The 19,569-nt window shown below is 38.2% G+C and overlaps 1 protein-coding gene across 2 annotated transcripts in view; it reads right to left on the bottom strand.

The window, feature by feature from the left end:
* Positions 1-19,569, bottom strand: part of LOC139943661 (putative pyridoxal-dependent decarboxylase domain-containing protein 2) — a 31,212-nt gene that overhangs the window by 10,721 nt on the left and 922 nt on the right. Inside the window, exons 2-19 of one of the 2 annotated variants that reach the window (XM_071940392.1) lie at positions 19,418-19,494; positions 18,664-18,747; positions 16,963-17,037; positions 15,743-15,895; positions 14,778-14,967; positions 14,462-14,530; positions 13,089-13,252; positions 12,440-12,488; positions 11,910-11,981; positions 11,447-11,476; positions 10,682-10,807; positions 10,050-10,100; positions 8,624-8,704; positions 6,702-6,854; positions 5,357-5,462; positions 3,876-3,934; positions 1,793-1,905; positions 721-964 (exon numbers count right to left, since the gene is read on the bottom strand). In XM_071940392.1, the coding sequence (XP_071796493.1) occupies positions 721-964; positions 1,793-1,905; positions 3,876-3,934; positions 5,357-5,462; positions 6,702-6,854; positions 8,624-8,704; positions 10,050-10,100; positions 10,682-10,807; positions 11,447-11,476; positions 11,910-11,981; positions 12,440-12,488; positions 13,089-13,252; positions 14,462-14,530; positions 14,778-14,967; positions 15,743-15,895; positions 16,963-17,037; positions 18,664-18,747; positions 19,418-19,494 (1,896 nt within the window). The remainder of the gene's footprint in view (positions 1-720; positions 965-1,792; positions 1,906-3,875; positions 3,935-5,356; positions 5,463-6,701; positions 6,855-8,623; positions 8,705-10,049; positions 10,101-10,681; positions 10,808-11,446; positions 11,477-11,909; positions 11,982-12,439; positions 12,489-13,088; positions 13,253-14,461; positions 14,531-14,777; positions 14,968-15,742; positions 15,896-16,962; positions 17,038-18,663; positions 18,748-19,417; positions 19,495-19,569) is intronic. The other variant, XM_071940393.1, reaches the window with a different exon arrangement.

Genomic DNA, 19,569 nt, shown 5'->3' with positions numbered 1-19,569 from the left:
TAATAACAATTTTTCACACCGCGTCTCAAAGCGCCTCAAACATCGTTACCCCTGGTCACTGGGCCTTAATTCATTCCTTAAACCATCTCAGCTCCCTGGGGAGTATACAGCCTGCGAAACAAATATGTGCTACTCGACTAAATCAATCACAAGAACCATCTCTGCCCTCACAGGTACCTATTTACCCCTGGGTGGTGAGAAGTAATTCTATTTTGTATTTTGAAATTGTACTTAAATAAATATTTTTATATCTCTTTATGTTGTCTGTACTTTAAAAAATAGTATATGTATTTTCTTATGCTCTGGATGGATTTTAAACAAACTTTCCATGTAGACATCATACTGACCATTAAACATGTTAAAGACACAGGGAAATGGGTTTCTTAAAGGCACTGGACACTATTGGTATTAACTCAAAATAATGATTAGCATAGTGCCTTTAAAGTGATGCTGCATTATCAACAGAACAGTGACCTAACCTAGATATTGCCACAGCCATAACTGCAACCGTACCTGAAGCCATAGCCATGTCAATCATACAGCAATAACATCAGCCATAGCCACAGATATATAATCTTTAGCTACAATACCCTGAAAATCACGTGGAAAATTGGTTGGTAATCCTGTTTTTATCAAGACAAAAAAATTTCAAGCTAAGCACGTTTTGGTGCCTAACAGCTCTATGAAATTGGGCCCAGAGCTGTTAATACCCCATCTTACCTTTGATGAATCTTCAAGATCCTTCCCTGTTGACCACACAAGGTCAACAACATCATCAATGGTGATCCCTTCCGATACGACTCCGACCCCGACGGCTATCGTACCAGACGTTGATAGGACCTCTGAGATGATGTGACCGCCCTCGCCGGCCTGCAGACGCTGGACGATCTCTGAGTTGATTTTATCCAGCTCTTTATTGGCTGTTTCCTTGTTCTGACCCGAGTTCAAATACTCTGGAATGAATCTGGAAACCATCATTACGAATTAACGTCAGCCATATCCATTCTGAACCCTCTTACTTGAGACTCATGGGTTTTGAGGCATACTAGGGTGAGGTATCAACGTTTCACTAAGAGCTAAGATAGATCTGAACTGCAAATCGATCATGTATTGGAAAGTAAAGTGTCACAATACTAATCATTATGTTACTGACAATTTGTCTAGCGATGAGCTTCATTGCTTTGTGAAATTGTCCCAGCTGAAAATATTGATAATAGTAATAATAATACAAGACATATAGCCTGATGCTGTAGCCTTCATGCACAAAACATAAAACAATGACAAAATATACTAAATGCAATAGACCGATCCATTAGGCTCCAGCCCCCCCCCCCCCTGCGCAAGAACACGTGAGCCTCTCCAATTACGCACAACTCTGCCGCGCGCGACAAGCATACACGCATGCATGTCGCACTTTACTTATCAGACTTTTGGTTGCGCAATGGGTTGTGATTGGTCAAGATGCGACCTGTCCCTTTATACTGTAGCACCATGTAATGGTTATTAGGTGCTGTGGTGCAATATGCTGCCAATCAGACCAGGAACACAGGGGAAAACCCCTTCTATTATGATGAGTGCACGGGGTTCTTTAACGTGCATTACATACTCCACAAGGGGCTTTATGTCCCATCCGAATGACACAGCAATAATGGTAAAGTGTCTTGTCACGACTGGGACTCAAACCCACACTCTACTGATCAGAAACAACACATGAGCTTGAGTTCGGTGGTCCTATGATATCCGCTAGGCCACAAACCACAAACTAAGTAGAATAAAATAAAAGTGAACTTACTGGACGACACCGAGGCCTCCGTGGGAGAGCAGGTCAACGAATAAAAGATTCTCTCTGGACTCGACAGCCTCCTGGAACTCAAATCTGTGTTCACTTGTGAAATTTAAGAGTTCCTGAGAGAAAGACAAAAAAAAAGGTTTAGGACTTTTTCAAAACCTCAGCTCGGTCTCCCGACTTCCGGCTTCGTTTGGTGTAGGAAATCTTAAGAAGAAAGCATAAGCCAAAGTCAGAGCCCAAGTTTGCAAGTCTTAATATGGTGCCTAGACCACTCCCTTTTGTGGGAAAGCTCCACTAAGGGGAGACTAAAAAGACACATCCTTTTCCTCTGGTAACTTAATAATAACAATAAAAACAATAACAATAATAATAACCGTATTTATAACGCGCCTTTTGCCAAAGGATACAAAGCGCCAGGTATTATTACTGCAAGGAGTGGGGTTAATTTTTGAGATATAAGACCTAATCCTTAAGCGCCATGTAATGGTTTACAAGGTGATGTGGCGCAATATGCTGCCAATCCAGCCAGGAATACCTGGACGAACCCCTTCTCTTTTCGATAAGTGCACTGGGTTCTTTTACATGCGTTTTACACAACATAGGGACCAACGGCTTCACGTCCCATCCAAAGGAAAGTTTAGTGTCTTGCTTGAGGACACAAGTGTCACGGCTGGGGAATCGAACCCACACTCTGCTGATCAGAAACACCAAAGTTTGAATTCGGTGCTCTTAGCCGCTCGGCCACGACACTCCCACTTAAACCTGATACCTCTATGTATTTTGTATTTAAAATAGAATAGAATAGAAAGTTTAATGACCTACATAGTTCAGTGTACACATACTTGCTCACTGAAAAGGATATTTACTTTTTGTGGCCAAACTTTTTTGTGGCAGAAATTATTTTATGGAGCTTTCCCATAATAATTTCAGAAGCGGTACAAAAACAAATACATGTGGGATTTGAGCTGTGGAAAAAGAATGATTTCCAGATCACTTCCACAACATTTTAAGATTTTGTGAAGCTCTGGTTAGCATTGATGGTTTGCTTGTGTTTTAATGTTTTCTTGTGTGATTTTTAAATGTTTCAGTGCAATCTCCTGTTTATATTGTATACTTACATTTTTGTCGTTGGCAGGGGTCTGGTTGTATACATTTTTTGATGACAGTTTTTATACTTTTGTTTAAACCTTGACAGCCCCTGTACAACTTGTAACTATTGTATATGTCTCAAGATTTAAAAAAAAAATATATAAAAATAAAATAAAATGCCTTCACATTGGAATGGCGATGTTTGCAGTAGCACTAGTGCTGGGCGAATAGTGAAATTTTGTTATTCGGATACCGCTGGCCAACTATCCGAAATTAACTGGATATTCGAATAGTTTTTTTCGCTGCTAGAGGGCGCTATTTAAAAAAGAAAAAAAGAAAATGAGATCTTATGGGCGGATTGATCATATTAGTTTTAGACAGTGTCACTCGGTTCATTCCTTAAAAACCGGATCTAATTTAAAGATGGCGATTTGCTTTTTCTTTCGATCGTAATTTACTCTACGTGAAGGAAAACTTGTGTGATCTTTGAACAAATTACGTCAGAAATGTCATTGTTTTAACTCTTCATGGAGGTGAGCATAGTTAAATACTTAATTTTTGCTGTTTTATGCTGTCTTAATAGAAGTTTCATAAGGATTCAGACAAAACATTCATATCAGTTGTCGCCCGACGTCCGCGGATATTCGGATAGTTAAAGAATAGCCGGTTACTCGATTGTAATTACAGAATTATCCAGTTTGTAAACAGGTATTTGCGCCCTATGCGGATATCCGGTTAAAAAAAAAAGGCATTCGCGGTTACGGATAGGAAAAGCTATTCGCCATTACCCGGATATTCAAATTATTCGCCCAGGCCTAAGTAGCACAATATCTTTTGAGTAGTTGTGGTTCTATGAAGAACTGGAGTAAAAACCAAAAGAGATTGACACAAGGTGCTACAGCAAACCTCACCATAGTTCCCTGTAAAAGGGAGTAACTCTATACATAGAATTCCTGGCTTCAGGAGCGCCAGGATAGAAGGCTCTGAATGAACTTACTATTAGACTTTTCAGACTTTCAACGAAATTGTCAATATCATCAGACGTCGTTCCTCGATCTGGTAAAATAAAAAAAATTAAATATTTTTTTTTTGTGCAATTACTGAAAAAAGTAAGTAAATAACACTGTTTAATTGATCTCTTAACTATACAGACAGTGCAAGTCTCACATGTATCAAAAGCGACAAACAATTTAACATTCTTGATATAAAAACTTCTTGTTTAGATAAATTTTACAATCTTTTAAAATGTACCCGTAGATGTTTCTCATAAATACAATTAAATGTGTATATGATACAAATAGTTTGTTAAAATTAACATTGAAACAAAATTAACACTTTGGCCGAGGATGCTTATTTACAAGTAAACCCATTTGCCGATCACGGCCAAACTTGTGCCACAGTTACATAGGGATAGCATGAACGTCAGATTGCCAAAATTCTTTATTACTTACAAGAAACCAAAAAAGGGAGGTCAAGCCTTAGTCTTGGGTTTTCTTTGACTAAAATATCACAAACGTAATTTCATACATTTCATGGCATAACTTTGCTTTCCCCAAAACATGATAAAAATTGTACAGCAATAAACTACATTGAACTGAAATATCAGAAGATACATATTCTGTTGCGCATTTAGTGCGTTAGTTACTGATAATTCAAAATTACACAACAGCAGTCCGCACTAACTATGTCAATTTTGCTCAAAGTAACCTCCTGTCACACGAAAATTCCACCATTTACTCGAACATCAACATGCCAAACTGCACTAGAAGTACAGTCAATACAAGTGAAAAACATCAACTTGGACACGAACAAATGGGTATAATAACAACATTAATAATAAATACTTGTAATGCGCACATATCCACCCTGCTGGGTGTTCATGGCGCAGTAAAAGAAAAACAAAACAAAAGAAAAACAGACACAACAAAATAAGTCCTTGAAAACCTGTGACATAAGATAAGTTTTGAGAAGAGATTTGAACTTTGTGGAACAGAGACAAGATCTAAGATTAGGTGGTAGAGAGTTCCAGATGCGTGGCACAGCTGAAGAAAAAGACCTGTCACCCAGATGTGGCGAGACTTGGTTCAATGAGGAGAAGCAGCTGTGGCACCTTGTAAACCCTTGTAAGGTGCTAAATACATGTAATTGGGTCTCAAAATTCATTACTGCAGTAACCCATCTTTTTTATTGTTTGTTAATATGAGTACCTTGTATGGGAGATACGTGCGCTGTATAAGACTTCAATATTATTATGAATCATGGAACAAGACACAGAGAAACACGGAGATCCGGGTACTTTTTTTGTTTAAACTAGCATTAGTGTGGTGTGCTATTAACCCGTTTTGGTATGTTGAATTCAACTCCGAACAGATTTAAAAGTTTTTATATGCTTCCAACACAAGTAGTCAAAATACACACCCACCTAGCACACTTACACTACAAAACCTTACAAGTATCAAAACACATTGAGTGACTTACATGATGCTGACTCAAGAGGGCTAAACCGAAGACAGACGCCATCTTTATCAATATTTACAATATCCACTTTGACGTTTGGGTTTTCCCGTTGTAGCTCTTCGCCAAGCTGTAAGGCAAATGTACACTATTTTAGTACCCCGAATCACAGTAATGTTTTGGTATTCAGTATCTTAAGTGCTATTTTGTAATACCCTGTACTCAGATTACTCTTTTTTAATACCATGTACTTATAGTACTCTGTTTTAGTACCTAGTACTCAGAGTACTGTTTCAGTACCCTGTAATTGGAAAATATAGTTACATACCCCGACCGGAGAACTATGTGTTAGTACCCCCAGACTCGGAATACTGCGTTTCAGTACCTTGGACTCAGAATACTCTTTTTAGTACCCTGTACTCAGAGCACTCTGTTTTTTCCAGTACCCTGTACTCAAACACATTCTGTTTTAGTACCCAGTTCTCAAAGTATTGTGTTTAAGTACCCTGTACTCGGAGCATTGTTTTAGTACCCAGTACTCAGAGTATTGTGTTTTAGTACCCTGTACTCGTAGTACTGTGTTTTGGCACCCAATACTCAGAGTACTGTGTTAGTACCCTGTACTCACAGCACTCTATTAACCTGTACTCAGAGCATTCTGTTTTAGTACCCAGTACTCAAAGTATTGTGTTTTAGTACCTTGTACTCAGAGCACTCTGTTTTAGTACCCTACACTCAGTGCACTCTGTTTTAGTAGCCTGTACTCAGAGCACTGTGTTTTAGTACCCCGTACCCGGTATTGTGTTTTAGTAACCTGTACTCAGAGCACTGTGTTTTAGTACCCCGTACTCGGAGTACTGTGTTTTAGTACCCTGTACTCGGAGTACTGTGTTTTAGTACCCTGTACTCGGAGTACTGTGTTTTAGTACCCTGTACTCAGAGTGCTGTGTTTTAGTACCCTGTACTCAGAGTACTGTGTTTTAGTACCTTGTACTCAGAGTACTATGTTTTAGTACACTGTACTCATGAAGAGCACTCTGTTTTAGTACCCAGTACTCAGAGTCTTGTGTTTCAGTACCTTGTACTCAGAGCACTCTGTTTTAGTACCCTGTACTCAGAGTACTGTTTTAGAACCTAGTACTCAGAGTCTTGTGTTTCAGTACCTTGAACTCAGAGCACTCTGTTTTAGTACCCTGTACTCAGAGTACTGTTTTAGTACCCTGTACTCAGAGTTTTGTGTTTTGGTACCCTGTACTCAATGATCTGTGTTTTAGTACCCAGTACCAAAAGTACTATATTTTAGTACCCAGTAACAAAAGAACTATGTTTACACACTTGGCTCCATCACTGTATTCCACTCCTTACATACCCATGTATTGAAAGCATCTAATAGTGGGCTTGGTAGACTGCTTATTGGTTGGTCCTCCGCGCTGTCTGTGTATGGTGAAGCGTCTGGACTGGGACCCTCTCTTCTGTCGCCATATTTGAATACAATGACTGGTGAAATGACATCGGCCTGACCCTATAGTGGGGGAGGTGGAAGGGAAAAAAGGCAAAGAAAATACAACTCTATTATCATAACTAAACACCAAGCACTAACCCACAAGGGAAACCGACTGGATAAATTCGCAAACATTTTTGGTTGAACAGATTTTTGGCTTTAACAGATGTAAAATTAACCTCTGTTAAAGCAAAAAAAGACTAGAAGTTTGTTTGATCCTGCAAACTCTGGACTAACTCCTTGTGTCGGAGGGCAATCTGTTTCCCTAGAGATTCTATCCCCAATATAGCCCTGGGTTCAAATTACTCCAGTTACTCTGACAAAATTACAGGACTGTGAACTTAAAATTTCTTGAGGGTAGACGCAACTAACAATGCCTCAATTTTGCAAACTCTCTTGAAAACTCACAACTTCAACAACTTCTAGACATGTACTCAGAAACCCCCAAGTTGAGGACTCTCTGTTGCGGAGTCACTAATCAGCCTTTTAAAGGGTCTATGTACTTTTTTGTAGAACAAAAAAACATAATGTCTACAGACTAACACTCACCTTACACAGTTTTTCTTAACTGTTCAAGAATACTCAGAGTTCAAGAATACTCAGGTTGCCCGGCTAGCTGCCGGGCAACCTCGGTAGTCTAGTTGATAAGACACTGCTCTAGAATTGCAAGGGTCGTGGGTTCGAATCCCACCCGAGTAACATGCCTGTGATATTTTTTCACAGGACTCGGGAAAGTACTGAGTATACAGTGCTAACACATATCGGTGTATGGGTAAAAACCAAAATTAATATTCTTTATCCCCGATCCAAATTTAACATCTATTATATCGTTGCAGTACCCACTGCCAAAACATAGGATTTGAACTGCCTCTAGCTGCCAGGCAACCTAGAATTGCAAGGGTCGTGGGCTTGAATCCCACCCAAGTAACATGCCTGTGATATTTTTTCACAGGACTCGGGAAAGTACTGAGTATACAGTGCTAACACACATCGGTGTATGGGTAAAAACCAAAATTAATATGGGGCTCATGCAATAAGTTGCTTGGCCTTTTGACTGTGTTCTTTCTCTGTGACATTTGATACCCTGTATCATCAGCCGTGTCTCAGATCAATGCACATTGGACAATGTTTTGATTTATTCTAGGGGAAATCTGTGCTGTGCGGCACATTGTATTTTGCTCAGAGTACTGGGCAAAAATTGTGAGTCCTGGGGCAGGCCCGCTCAGCACCGCTCACTGTGGCTAAAAACACTGTCTGTGAGTGCGTTATATAATAAGGGAATCAATGTGTGGTGATGATGTTTCCAACAAGTGGTTTAAACCCGCAACGAGGCCTGGACTTGGAGGTAAATTATCAAGAACCAGGCCTCGACCGGTTTAAACCGCTAGTTGAAAACCGATTCAACACACTTTGATTCCCATTCATAAATACCTTTTTGTCAAAAGGTAAAATAAATGCAAAAATCATAATTTTTCAATGATTTCCTTCAACACAACACCCCTCCAGCTATGAAATGGTCAGGCCCTCGGGTAAACAACTCCTTATGAGGAGATGCTGTGCGCGTCGCGCATATCGCGTGATGTTGCACAACTTTTTCAGCCGTTGCTCTCGACCAATAGGAATGAAGAAACTGTCTTATATGCACAGGTGCAGGCGTACGTGCCACGCCCATGTTATAACAATTTTTACTGGTGTTATATCATCCGTTCAAACAACACCTCGTGATGCCCTCTCGACCAATCAGAATGGATAAACTGTCTTAGGTATTTATGAATAAGAAATCTACTCACCAAAACCTGTATTGTTTTGGTGAAGATCTCTTTTAGAGAACCCTCAGATATTACTTGGTTGCTGTCTTTCAGTGGCTTTTCCTAAACAAAAACACAATCAAAAATAATCTCCATCTGTTAGTGTAAAAACTCCCTTGTTAACGCTCAATGGAGAGGTGTTGATAGTATACAAATATTGACTGCTTCGAGTGCTATGGTTAAAACTATCACTCCGGGGATCACCGAGGGAGTCAAGTTTAAACCATTGCGCGAGTAAAAGCAGCCAATATTTGTTTTATAACACCCCAAACGTTTCTCAGTAATGTCATGAATGTACAGACTTTACAGACCTGAATGCTACAATCCACGGTCGACACAAATACAGATTGCAAAAACTTTTACTGTGCTCTGCATGTAATCCGAAATGGTTACAGACTATTAATTTATCATCCTCGTACACGCAACGGACGTCCGGGTACTGCACGCCATGTGCTAGTCATTAAGACTAGCGCACGACAAACCGATGCAGTATCACACGGCCGTCGTCTAGCAAAACCAAGACATATCATGTGACGCTCTAAACCAATGAAAAGGCAGAATATTGGTAAGGGGTATTATAACATAAAACACTGTGAGATACGGCTCCCTTTGAAGTAACGTAGTTTTCGAAAGAAATAATTTTCCATTAAAATATTTGAATTTGATTTTGAGACCTCAGAATTTAATTTTGAGTTCTTGAAATCAAGCGTCTGAAAGCACACAACTTCGTGTGACAAGGGTTTTTTTGTCTTCCATTGTTATCTCGCAACTTCGAAGACCAATTGAGTTCAAATTTTCAAAGGTTTGTTATTTTGTGCATATGTTGAGACACACCAAGTGAGAACACTGCGCTTTGACAATAACCAAAAGTGTCCAGTGTCTTCAAAGGAACGTTACAGAATTGGTTTTTGCTAACAAAACAGTTGCTGGCACTATATGTAATCCACAATACACATAAACTGACAAACTTGTGGAAGTGTGAGATTGATTGGCTATCTGGGTCACGAGAAAAAAGTGACTAACCGATTACACATTTTGCATGAACATAGTTTCATTTATTTCTCATCAAAAATGACATTTCAGACAGAAATATATCAAGGGATGTTTTCTACTATCTTCATCATTAGACTGTGTAAGTTTTATGTAAATCTGTGATCTTCACAATTTGTTTTCTTACCAACTATGTCATGTTCCTTTAAATTACACAATTTTGTTTTCATTGAAAATAAAATGAAGGTTGTATATTTAGAAAACATGTCAAGAGATGTTTCTGTTAACTGTGTCTGTTAAGTTCTCATGTAGCTGTGGGAATTTTTTTTTATCAGTGAGTTTATTTATTCCAGAAACTCGTTTCACAAGCACACCCCTTACAAATAATAGGAAAATGAATCAGCTATTGATTACTTACTGATATATTGATTGATCCCAGCGAATTGAGTCTTTGCTGCATATGTTGACTCTGAAGAACAGACAAATCAATAACTTAATTTAACTAGTGTAGGAAGTTAGATGCTGTTCTAAAATTATCCATAAACATCCCGAACACATCAACATTCAACTGCAAGTTTTGTTTTGATTTATGTTGGACTGAATTGTGCCATAGAAAACAGACTATGCTTTATATGGGATCAGGCATACCACCATAATCAGAGTCCAACAGTTAGGGTTTGGAGTTACTGAATGGTGTTGGACTGAGGTCTGCACTAGTAAACTGATCATTCTTTACATGGGATCAGGCATACCACCATAATCAGAGTCCAACAGTTTGGGTGTTGGGTTTTGTAGGGTGTTGAGTTTTGTAGGGTGTTGGGTTTTGTAGGGTGGGGAAGATTCCTTGTAAACCTCTCCTGGGAGTCGGTCTCAAGTTGACGTTTACATCTTGGCCTGATTTGATTAAGTTGCTTAATGCAAATGCATTTTACAATGCATTTTAAATATAATTTCCATTCCTTGCAAACACACCTCCAAAACTATTCATATCATGATTAGCAAGTCTTAAGCCATCTGAAATTTTAAACAAAAAAAAGGCGTGACACTTACCAACTCTGCTGCATGCTTGAGTTTAGCTACGATGCCTTTGTACCCAAGACATTGTAAGCTGAGCCAGAGAGGCAAGGCACTTAGACGATCATGGATCTGTGAAGATCCCACACCGGCTGCTAAAGTCTACAAAGAAATCAGAAAGGAATTATCAAGCAATTGTTTAAAAAGGGAAAAACCTTACCCCTCCTACTGCTTGACTACTTAATATCACCCACTTTGCTTGTGTCAGTACATTAATTGACACTCTGATTGTCAATAGAAGTACCTTTGTTGATGTATTTTGTTATGTAATAACAAGCTGCTGCAGGCTGTACCTGGCTTATTTCTGGCCTTGCCTCCACGGGCTTTCTCGCTAGTTTATTCTTATTCTGTCTTTTATGGTTATGCATTACAATGTACATGTGAAAGCGCAACATTCAGTATTTCCCTGCATGGTATGAGGGTATATGTTTGAATTAAGAGACCAACCTCTTTTACATACCACCATGGAATGGTTTACAAGGTGTTGTGGCGCAATATGCTGCCAAGCAAACCAGAAACACAGGGGCGAACCGCTTCTCATTTTTGAACAAGTGCACTGGGTTCTTTTACAAGCGTAAAAAAACCAAGACCAATGGCTCTACGTCCCATCATAAAGCAATTGTGGTAAAGCGTCTTGCTTAAATACACAGGTGTCACGACTGGGATTTGGACCCACACTCTACTGACTGGAAACACTAGAGCTGTTTTTCCGGTGCTCTTAACCGCTCGGCCATCACTTACCATAGCAGGATCTGCACTCTTGTACAACGTCTACATCATCACTAGTTAAGGAAACCAATAATAGCTGCAAGATTAATCTTGCCAATCTTCTCTGTTTGTGAAATCAGCCCCCAAATTCAAGTTCTGATTTGCAAGCAAATCTGCTAAACGACTTATAATTTGCTCAGCAGAAAAATGATACCAGCCGAAATTTATTTTGAGTTGAACAAAGAAAAATTAACAAGAGGGGGATTTGAACCTGCGACCTCAGCATCAACGTGCCAATATACAGAGAATTTTAAATGGTACTTGAAGCTTTCCATGGTGTGGAGAATAAGAGTAACGATAACTATAGCTATGAATAGTAGACCAGTGGGTACAAATGTGTGTACAGTCTCTTCTGAGGGAGTGTTGGCTCTGAAAAGTGCTGCTTTGGTCTCAATCTCATAGAGAATATTGGCAGGTAATGTACTGTAAAGGATACGACTGAGGTCACACCAGGGAGGCCCAGCCATACTCCAGGCTGTAAGGTCAAACTGTTCACTCTCTTCGCCGCCTGTAATCAAAGCAATCAATGAGTAAATCAAAGCCTTTTTTTCCTGAGGAATGGGTGCTCTTTAAACAGAGGGGTGGGTGGTTCTTAAACCTAGGGGTGTGTCCTTTCCTTTTTCTTTTTTCTGGGCATGCCGAGTATAAAAAAAAACAGATTTCCTTAAAAGAAACCAGAGAAAACACATCCCTGAGTGTCATTCTGATCCAGTATTTTGGAAATTCAGGAATGACCTAAAAAATCCCCATACAAGAATGTACAAACCCATTTATCCAAAATGAAATACCATCTGTTGTTTATAAATGTAAACAGGTTTTGCACAAGAAAGAGCAACAAATAGTTTTGCACTGTCACAAGGACTCTACCTTTTAAAAAAAAGAGTGAATCATAAAAAGTAACTTGGCCTGAGCATTATCAAGCTTTCTAAAACTTTTTTTGTTCCCATGTAAAATCTCTAAACTTACCAAAACTGAAGTAGGAACCGTTCCCAATGCCAGGGTTGCTAAGTTGTGACTGAACAAACAAAGAACATCAAATCAAATATTATCACTATTGATATTATTATTATTAAATATAACAAAATACAAGACAATACACATCGAGATGGGCGAGGGGAAAGCAAAAGCAAAAATGGAAAAGTTTGTAGTAACACCATGTAATGACTATCTCTCAATGAGTTGGGGTGATTCTGAAAAGAACTGTTGGTTTCAACTAGACGTTTTGATCAGTATGCTTTGATCATCTTCTGGAGAAAGCCAAAACATACTATGATTCTTAGAGCTGTTGCCCCACATCTGGGATACACACACATATGAATACAGATAACTATTATTGTAAAAACACCACAATAAAACCAAGTACATGAGAAAATAGAAAAAAAAATTACAATTTATTTAAGACTAGCCATACGTTTTTTTTAATATCTCCTAGGACTAGTCCTAAGTTAGAACTTGTCCTAACTCGTTGTGAAATCGACTCATTGGAAGTGCTTTGAGATGCCCTTCAAAGTGTGTGTAAAGCACTATGTATAAAGTTCAATTATTATTAGTAGTAGTAGTAGTAGTAGTAGTATTATTATTATTACGGCCTTGGCACTGTCAGAGTTTAACTCACCCTTCGACGTGAAGCCAGACTCCATACTCATCACAGATAGTCTTGAGTCGGTTGAGGTTATCTGTGTGACCGGCTAGCGGGGTACCAGCATTGGCAACTACCATCAACGGAATCTTAGATGACCCTTCGTCATCCTTGATCAGTCTCTCCAACGTCGCTATGTCCTAACAAACAAATTTTGTCTGAGCATTAAAATTCAAAAGTTTGTATCGAAATACCTGTAATATTTGAAGCATAAAGTGATAAAACTTTTGTCCAGGTTACACAAATCAGCATAATAAATAACAAATCAGAAGCTTAATATCATCTTTGAACTCAAAGGCAAAAATACCGTCTGTTTTAATCCTATATAAATGTAGACGTTTACAATAAAACTAACATGTTAAAATTCCATTCCAATTCAATGTGACCAAATCGAGACGAGAAAGAAAATAGACTGGTACCCATTTTGGTGATGTGATAATCAGTATTCAATCATGTTACTGAACACAAGGAACATATCATAAAAAAAAAGTTTGAGAAGCTAGGTTGCAGCAGACAAGTTCTGTGTTGTTACAATACACAGACCTGCAACTTGTACTTCACCCAAAAAGAGGAAATTTTAATGATTTTGAATAGTATGTTTCAATTTTGATTGGTGAAATTCAGGTTAAAAAAGAGGAAATCAGCTGATCCAAGGAAAAGTTGCATGCCTGAATATATTAAAGGCTTTGCCTTTGGTTTTTGGTCGCATCGCCGAAAATCACGAGTGAATATGTCCAAAGAATAATCTGTAATTGGAATACACAATCTGAGAGACAGTACTGTCAGTTAACACATAGTTGGAAGTTATATGTTTCTCAAAATGAAAGCTGCTTCAACCGAAAGTTTTTATTGCCGTTAATTTTAAGGTTGATTACCAAAAGTATACCTTCCCTTTAAATGTTGCGCACCTATAAATCTATACAATAACCTACTTGTGAGTTAGATTTGAATAATGTCTGATAGAGTGACTTATAAATGATTTGAGGCATTGCATGGTGAGGTACCAATATATATTTGGTTTGCGGTAACACCATGTGTGTATATACTTGCCAGGTTGAGTTTGTTCTTAGAGAACTGTCTTGCTTTATTCTACTACACCGCGGAGTAGATTTATTGGATTTATTCGGGAGACTTCTCAGTTTTGAAAAGAATTGTCCGGCTTTTTAACTACTACCTGGGCGAAGGTAGAAAATTGGCTGGGACTACTACTTTAGCTTATAGGATCGTTATTAACTGCACTACCGCAGAGCGAGTTCTTAAATTGGTCTCAACGTTTCGACTAGCTTGCTCTAGTCATCGTCAGGAGACTATGACTTGCTTATTTACAGAGGGTAGAGAGCCGTGTTTACCATTGTATGCTGTGATCCGAAGACAGTATTGCAGGGGACGGTACATAAACTAGACAGCGGAAGACCAAGCTGAAAAAGAAAAAGACAAGATAAATTCATAAAGATTATTATATGGCCGTGTACGAAACAGTCGCAAGAGTAGAACAATTTAAACTTGTACGACGTGATCCCGACAGTCCGGAACCAATCGCAGGCACACGATTTCTCAGTTGTTGTGACCTGAGCATATTTTGTCTGCGCGTTGCCGACGGTTTGTTGCTGGCGCAAGAAAATCGTAGGTTGACCTGAGGTCGGCTTAAAACAGTAATAACATTACCTGTGTACATATATACTGCCCCAGCCCAGGCCTGGCTGATGCACTGATGTAGATAATTGGAGGTTTAGTGTAGAGTGCATTAAACCCATCAGTGCCGTACTTATCGTATTTACTGCTGAGGGCCAGCCGGCAGACTCGCAGCAAACCATCACGGCTATCGGAATGGAAATAGGCTGAGGAATCATCAAACCTGAAATAAAAAAAAATTAAAAATGATTCATTACCAAATGACATGTTATTATAAAAAATATTCATACAAAAAAACTGTCGGTTTTTCCATTCTTATTGGTAAAGAGGAGTTCATGCAAACCACCGTTTAAGAAGCAACAGGACTTTCACTGCTTGTACGTCAACACATACAGGGGCCATTGTGACGGTATATTGACACCTACCCTAATGTAAAGGGATCACAAAGTTTCACAAAAGGATCATTAAAATTAACTCAATCGGTATCAGATAATGCGCACCAGTAGATAAGACGCAGAGACTTTTTTTTTACCTTTGAAAGTATGACAGGACACGTCTTATACGCAGAAAATTACGTTGTGTTCTGCAAACCATACGTTACCATGCATTGCCTTTGAACCCCAAAACCATAAGGCCAAGTAAAAACAAATACCAGTTAATCGTCCGGGTTTTTCCCAAAAGAGGAGGATGAGGGCCTTTTTGTTTTTTATTTCTTTCTAAGGTGGCTGCAAGCATTTAATTCAAACTGGCCTCCAACTCTTCAGTTTAAAGTCACCACATATTACAAGTTCTTAAAAGATAGAAAGTTTAATGAGAAATACACAGTAATTTGTCTATTTAAAAAAGAAAAAGTAAAAAAAAGGATGCGGCCTCAAAAAAGGATGAGGGAGGAGACGACAACAGACATATTTATTTGGCTTATACTTATCGGGGAAGATCGGGACGCCAATTATTTGTTTCAAGGTTAGAGCGGCCTCTACAGGGGTCGATTTACTCACCGGAATATCCTTGACAGCCAAAGCGTTGTGTCTGAGATGATGCGAGTGGTCAGTTTCCTGAGGTGGGCAGCGTCGAGTGTATTGCAGTAGGCCGCAATGCTCTGGCCAAGCATAGCAACTTGGGCTTCTTTGTCTAAACATGGTGGCGATAACCTAAGAAGTAAATAAAAAATGTTGTCAATACATTTAAACCATTAAAGGAACGTTACAGAATTGGTAAGAAACAAAAATCGTGAAGATCACAGATTTACATAAAACTTAAACGGTCTGATGATGGTGATAGTTGAAATCATCCCTTGAAATATTTCTGTCTGAAATGTCATATTTGATGAGAAATAAATAATCTAACTTCGCGCGTTTGGAGATTATCGCTCAGTGAGCGTTTTTATTTTAGCATCGATGCAATGCAAAATTTGTAATCAGTTTTCACTATGCTCTCGTGACCCAGATGGCCGATCGATCTCAAACTTCTACAGGTTTGTCAGTGTCAGTTTATGTATATGGTGGATTACATAAAGTGCTTACACTGCCAGCAACTGTTTTGTTAGCAAAAACCAATTCTGTAATGTTTCTTTAAAAAAACATATAAATAAATAAACAAATTCATTCAGTTGTTGAGAACACAATTTGTTTAGCACAGAAAAATGTTGCTTAGCCGAACATGGTTACCAGCCAAAACTAAATATCTTCCCTTGTACCTGTCAATGAATCACTGAAAAGCAACACTATAAACTCTCGCTTGCCATAAACAGTTGTTTATTCTAGACGAACAAAATGTTGACGAAGGAAATGCAAATAAGCTGTTTACTGATATTTCTTTGCAAGTCCATTTAAACCTTTCAGTAAACAGCTTGTTCCTATAATGCTAAGCCCAAGCGCCATTATTTGTATACACAACGAGTACCACCACCATTGGTCAACATTTATTCGTCAACTTTCTTTTCAAATTACAAATTATTCCAGCCATTACCATCCATTTTGGAAGTGCAGAACAATCTTAAGTCCTCAGAGAATGTGCAATGTGAAACTATGGCATAAATCTTTAATACTTTTGGTTATTACTTCACAAGTTAACAACCACAAATGAGAATTTTTCACCCAATATTCTTCATGAGTTAGATATACTGTATTTCTACCTTTATATAATGACCAAAAAATATTTAACGGTTCCAAAAAACCAAAGATATACTTTGCCTTGAAACCAAAGTGCTTCAACTTACACAGCTTGGCCATCCACATCATCTTGTACGATGATGCTATCCAACTTGCAAACAATTTCATCCAATTTCTGACCACTGGAATAAAAGAAGAAAGGGAAATTAAAAAAACACTAAAATGAACAAAGACCCCTCCCCAAAAATATAATAACATAAATAAATAAAAAGAAAGTCTAAATGCAATACATAAATAAATGAAAGGCATAGAATAAATATTTAACAACCCACTTCCGAAAAACAACTTACTATCAATGTTAATTTATTCTTATCAAAATGTTATCTTAGCTATTTTTCAAAAAGTAGGTAAATGTTACAAATTAATAAATTTGTTTTATCATTTTCAAACATGAAATAAAAACAGGAATCAAATATTCTCCTAGAGATTTCCTTGAATAAACAATAATTAGGACTAGTTGGTTAACAAATGTTGCATTTGTTTTCAGCGAATATGAAGGAATAAATATGAGAAAAACTAAATATAAGTCTAACAGCATAAAGTCAGCATGTCACAGCTGTGCTTTCACAAAAATAAAAAAACCTTCACCATCATGCAATCCTAACACAAACAAACAACAGCTGTCTAAAATGTATGCATAATACTCAACTGTTCTTTTGTTGTTCACCACATATTTACACAATTAAAAACTCCAAATGGCTCTAAACCTTCTGTTTACACCTGCATCTATGCATGTTGACTACTTTTTTTACAAGCAATGTCTGATAATAATATTTATCCAATTTGGTTTTGAATGTAATAAAAAAAATTTGTGCATGGTTACACATCACACAGTTCAGTGCACAAACAGTGCACAGTTGTGCCCTTTGCAAACCACGGCTTCAGCCTTGGTTTCAGCTCAGGTTAGCTTGGCCCCGCTGTTGTTTTGACAACTGCGCGTGTTTCGCGTTAGCCCTCAGGGCTTCAGACGCAAGGATGGAGCTTGAAGCCAAATCCAAAGCCGAAGTCGTTGTTTTGAAAAAGGCCATAGACCTTTATCATGGTGCAGCCATCTTGAATTTCTCCCATTGATATCAATGTTACCAAACCGAGGCTGGAAGAACAAAATAGTCTGGTTCCTGTTTTGCAAAGTGATTATTAGCATTCATTATTGCTACTTGATACGAGGAACATGACCGAGATGGAGGCAGCATGATTAAAGTCCAAACACAACCAATGCAGTTGAATTGTTTCAAACTTGAGGGTTTTGTTTAGTGACCAGGTGACTGGCCAGCAGGACCAAAGCCCAGTTTCATGGCTCTGCTTACCGCGCAATTCTGAGCTAACGTTGCCAACTCCTCCTAAAATTGTGGACTACACTCGCACACAAGCATGAATTCCCTGCTAACCTGTGATATATGCTTGAAATAAGCGTGGAATTAACTGCTTCTGAAGTGGATTGTTAGATTGAATGGTTATCTTTTTAAATCGCATGACGCAAAAAAGAACACTTGCCTGCACATAAATATGAACAACTATTTTGAGAAGCTTTTAATTAATGCCCAAAAAGAAGGGGGAAAAAAAAATGAAATTGGGTGCTTTGTTTACCCAAAAGTGACAGAGAAAAACCTATATTTGTATGCAAAGTGTAAATAATATGACAATTGCATGCATGGGAATAAACCAGAACCGATCAACCCAAAATTCCTACAAAACACCAGAAAATGTCAAACTGACGAATATTGTGAACTAGAGATAGAGAGTCCAACCTGTTTATACTAGGTTCAGGAGAATTCATGGTGGTTTGTACATTATTCCAGGGTGCTGTCTCATCCTTATTTGTATCCAGTTTCCTGCAGTATACAATAGGAAGGAATGGACTGGCATTCTCTGAACTTATTTTGATCAACTCGGCCCAATTACATTCTTGTTCTCTATTTGACCACTTAACAAGCACAAACAGTCAGTACAGACAAGTGAAATTAATATATAAATGAAAATTTAAATAAAAAAGCAAAACAGACCGTAAATGCACAAGAAATTTACAAAACAACCGTAATGTGATGGCCGGAATCAACTAAAGTATAATTAAACACTTAGCTTGAAAGCCTATTGATCCAGTCACATAGGGAGGAAAAAAAAAACACTAGCCTATAAAGCTGTTAACCCTTTTCGATCAAAACATTTGCTGCCAACTGGGCTAGTAACTGGCCCTAGCTAGATTTTAGTCACATAAATGTATCTCTCTGATTTTGCAGCCATCACAACTAGTTTAATAATGGTCAAGCAAATGAAGTTACATTCTAACACTCAAGAAATTGTTTAATCATATTACTAATCTCTGAAAAAGGAAGAAAAATTAATATTTGAATCAAGAAGGTTGCATAGTTTTTACAAACACACATGGCAAGTTTTGGAGAGGTGTTGACTAGCCCATTGCAGTTTTTTAATATGAATGTATTCCAGATTTGTTGTGGTCATTGCTCCCTAATTCCGACCCAAATAGTCTGAACCAAAGCTCACCTGCCGTGTTTCTCCATCATTTTCATGACCTCACTAAGACTCTCCGACATATCTCTCAACGAGGGTTCAATGAACATCTGTGCAAGAAAAAGATAATAATAATAATAATAATAATAGTGCTTTTGGGAACAGCAAAGATACTGAGAAAAATC

The sequence above is a fragment of the Asterias amurensis genome, chromosome 11 (assembly GCF_032118995.1).
Source record: "Asterias amurensis chromosome 11, ASM3211899v1".
NCBI lineage: Eukaryota > Metazoa > Echinodermata > Asteroidea > Forcipulatida > Asteriidae > Asterias > Asterias amurensis.
Note: the sequence above shows the minus strand (reverse complement) of the source record. Positions and strands in the feature narration are given on the sequence as shown.